The sequence below is a fragment of the Panthera onca genome, chromosome F1, assembly GCF_046562875.1.
Source record: "Panthera onca isolate mPanOnc1 chromosome F1, mPanOnc1 haplotype 2, whole genome shotgun sequence".
NCBI classification, from domain to species: Eukaryota; Metazoa; Chordata; class Mammalia; order Carnivora; family Felidae; genus Panthera; species Panthera onca.
In genome coordinates, this window is record NC_138355.1 from 68,129,331 (window position 1) to 68,133,273 (window position 3,943).

Here is a 3,943-nt window from a genome sequence, read left to right on the forward strand (position 1 = left end):
AGACGGCTAGTCACACCCGGCAACCCCAGGGAGCACGCAGCAAGGAGCCCCCCGGGAGACCAGTGTGTCCCGGAGCATGAGATATAAGGAGGGCAGAGTCTTGGGGGGCAAGCGATGATGAGGAGGGTCCCATGAGTGTTAATGTCATCCACACCGTCAGGTAACAGGCAGGGACCGGGCAGCAGGGGTGAGTGTAGTAGAAGCAGAGGGCCAGGGGAGGGCGTTGATCTTTCCTAGGGGAGGTTCGTTAGGGTGAAGGGTGTGGGAGGAGAACTCTGGGCATGTTAGTGTAGATCGCGTCCCTCCCCCCTCCCCCCAAACCATTTTTCGGGGACTTTAGGGGACCATAAATGCTCTGTGTTGTAAGAGTCTTAGAAAACATCTGTTCAACACTGTTTTTTGTTTATTTTAGGGAAGTTGAGGGTATGTGAGGAGAAGTTGCTCAGCTCAGGGTGCCCTGCCGGTCAGTGACAGAGCAGGTGCTAAAGCCAAATCACTGATTCAAAGAAGGCTCTTCTTTTTATGCTATAGGACTTCTTGCTTGGGACTTTGACCTTACGGTTTTCCTCTCTAAGAGATCCCAGTGCATGTCTCCTGTGGAGATCATACTTCAAAAGACATGGTGAGTCTACTAGGGGAGGTACCGTCGGGCACCGCGGACCTCAGATGTCAAGGACTGTTGTCAGAGTGCCCCCATCTCTGCCATTTCCCACCTCTCCTTCCAGCCCATATGGGCACAGTCTATAAACTCCAGTGTGGCTTCCTCAAAGAGGCCCTGGAAGTCACCTTTAGGGGATGACTCCATTCTTCTCCACAGCCCAGTTTTGCTGGTTGTTTCATCATCGGAAACTATAGGAAGGATAGAGGTAGGAATTTTCTTGTCTCTTCTATTTGCTGATGGGGGACTAGAGACAAGATCCAGATGCCCAAGTATCTAGAACCCAATATTATAAATTAGAGAGGATTCAACTGGGATCAGGAGCCTTGGTTTCTAGTTCCAGCCCTGTCAACAACAGATTCTATGATGTGGGTCCATCCACTTCTGCCCTTGGGAGTGCAATTCCTCTATTGTGAAGGGACTGGCATTGGTTAGACAATGTCAGGTTGCTGCTAGGTGCTCACACTTCGTGTTCTTGGCACCAGGAAGACTTTTCCAAAGAGAGGAAAATCCTGAAGTACTTCCTAGGAATCATGGATCCGCTCAACCACACGTGGACCCAGAGTTTCGTCCTCGCTGGTTTCAGTGTCCCCGGAACCCTGCGACCTCTTGCCTTCTTGGGGACCCTGTGCCTCTATCTCCTCACACTGGCCGGGAACCTGTTCATCGTTGTCCTGGTCCAGGTGGATGCTGGACTGTCCACGCCCATGTACTTCTTCATCGGTGTCCTCTCCTTCCTGGAGCTAGGGTACGTCAGCGCCACGGTGCCCACGCTGCTGCACACGTGGCTCCGTGGGCGCTCAGCCATCTCGGCAGCGGTGTGCTTCATCCAGCTGTACGTCTTCCACTCCCTGGGCATGACCGAGTGCCATCTGCTGGGCGTCATGGCCCTGGACCGCTACCTGGCCATCTGCCGCCCGCTCCACTACCGGGCACTCATGACCAGAAAGGTCCGGTTCTGGCTGGCAGGGGCCGCTTGGGTGGCTGGCTTCTCAGCGGCACTGGTGCCAGCCAGCCTCACGGCCACCCTGCCCTTCTGTCTGAAAGAGGTGGCCCACTACTTCTGTGACCTGGCACCGCTGATGCGGTTGGCGTGCGTGGACGCAGGCTGGCACGCTCGAGTGCACGGGGCGGTGATTGGTGCGGCCACTGGCTGCAACTTCGTGCTCATTTGGGGACTCTACGGGGGCATCCTGAGGGCCGTGCTGAAGCTGCCCTCGGCTGCCAGCCGGGTCAAGGCCTTCTCCACCTGCTCCTCCCACATGATCGTGGTGGCCCTCTTTTATGCCTCCGCCTTCACGGTCTATGTGGGGCCACCTGGGAACCGCTCTGAGGGCACAGACAAGTGTATCGCCTTGGTGTATGCCCTTCTCACTCCTCTCCTCAACCCCATCGTCTATACCCTTCGCAACAAGGAAGTGAGGGAGGCCGTGAAGAGGGTCACTGTCAGGGTCAGGACTATTCTGAAGGGACCCTGACGGGCTGAATTGGTCACAGCTCAGCTGCTTGGCTGCAGTGGGAACCAGCCGGTTGGTTGGTCAATCATCTGGTCAGGGTTGAAGTCCACACCAGTGAACGAATCCATCAGATTATCTGTCGAACGTGCTGCAGACGCGCACTCAGGGGGACATACCTGGGTTCATCAGATGTGAACATGTAGGGAGAAGGGAGGTGTGTGTTCGATTCCATTCGAATCTAACGGGGGGGAAATGCCACAGAGGAGAAAGGAAAAAAACAGGGACCCCATGGAAATGCTTCTGCTGAACTTCCAACCTGGGGAGACAGAGCAACGCTGAGCAGAGGAAGATAATCTAAAGCTAAGGTGGGGGCGGAGGGTTGCCCAGAAGAAAGGGTGGGAGAGTGGAAAACAGGAGCCCAAAGCTATGGCTCCCAGGTGTGAGCATAGGCAGAGCCAGGGGTGGTGGGCTATTGGGTGGGGGAGGGCAGCTCCGTGGGGGGAGAACACCCCCCACCCCGGGAGCAGGAGGCCGGAGGCTGCATTTTACAGTGTGCTCTCTACTGGGGCAAGAGGGAGATGGTGACGACGGGGGTGTTGTCTGAGTTCTCGCCCAATGTCATGGACCATTCCAGAGAAGGGATCCGCAGCCGTGCTAAGTAAACAGCAACAGAAACAAAACCCGAGCAGCAAACAAAGAGCTAAGCACTCACCTGCGAAGTAGAAAGCAGGTTGAAAGAGAAAGTAGGATCACGTTCTGTGCCTTCTTCCCCTCGGCTCTTCCTCCTGCCCCCCCCCCCACCCCCCGCCCCGCCAAACCAAGTCCTCTGGTGAGCAAAGTCTGAAAGTTAATGCTCAGGTTCAACCTCCGGACTCTGGTGACATGTAGACTGAAGGTCAAATGCCTGCCAAAGCATGTCAGAGGGTGAGAGGCAGGACCCAAATTTTGGCAGAGCTGAGGCCACTGTATGGCTCTTGAATACCCTATCTATTTTCATTTTTATACAAGTAACTGCTAAAAAACTCAAACCAATTATGTTTGGTATGTCTGCCCTATTTCAGAACACAGTGGTAGCTTCTCTCAAATGTATGCCTTTAACCTTCATAATATCCCTTGGAAGAAGGAAGAAGCATCCGAATACCTATGTGAGGAAAATAGTACGATTTCTGGGCTGTGGTGAAGAGACACGGACCAGACCGGGATCCGTGGGGCCACGGGTCTGAGGGTCAGTGGGTTCACCCTCACGGGCATGACCTTGGTGAGACGCACGGTCTTGTCCTCTCTGCGTGAGCGCGTGGCCATTCATATCCCTTCCTGCTTACGGAGCTTTGATTCCATGATTGCAACACTGTTTAGAGAAAGCAGGGCCCGAAGGAGGCCCCCGTGGGTCAGATCTGGACATCCAACACAGAGAGAGGAAGGTGTTGGTCCAAACCCCTGGTTTTGCTGCTTTTCGACTATGTCAAAAAAAGACCAAAAAAAAAAGTAACTTCTTTTTTCCTTCTTTTTGTTGTCCTTAAAAAATTCTATAACCAAGAGTTCTAAAAATTAAGTGAAAGGACACATCCTAAGTGTTCAATACATAAGTTAGCCATATTAGTCTAGAGGCAGGGCAGGGTAGTGATTTAGAGCACGGGCTTTACTGGCTATCTGCCTGGGCTCGGACATTAATTCTACCATTTACTTGCTGTGTGACCTTCAGCAACGCACTTAACTCCCTGTGCCTCAGTTTCCTGATCTGCAAAATGAAGACAATACTAGAACTTTTAAGCACTGTGTAAACACTTACTGTTCCCCCACATACAGTTCTGCAGTGGAAATTTCTTCC

At 53.2% G+C, this 3,943-nt stretch overlaps 1 protein-coding gene across 1 annotated transcript; it reads left to right on the forward strand.

Annotated features, from left to right (window-relative positions):
• The first annotated feature begins 1,069 nt into the window (after positions 1 to 1,069).
• On the forward strand, positions 1,070 to 2,875 carry LOC132686698 (olfactory receptor 10C1-like). Its single transcript, XM_078440862.2, has one exon. It carries the CDS (start codon positions 1,192 to 1,194, stop codon positions 2,134 to 2,136), a length of 945 nt encoding a protein of 314 aa, XP_078296988.1. The 5' UTR covers positions 1,070 to 1,191; the 3' UTR covers positions 2,137 to 2,875.
• Positions 2,876 to 3,943: the final 1,068 nt, after the last annotated feature.

Bases quoted from the DNA above. Each gene is read 5' to 3' on its own strand.
- LOC132686698 (XM_078440862.2), top strand. From the start codon at position 1,192: ATGGATCCGCTCAACCACACGTGGACCCAGAGTTTCGTCCTCGCTGGT.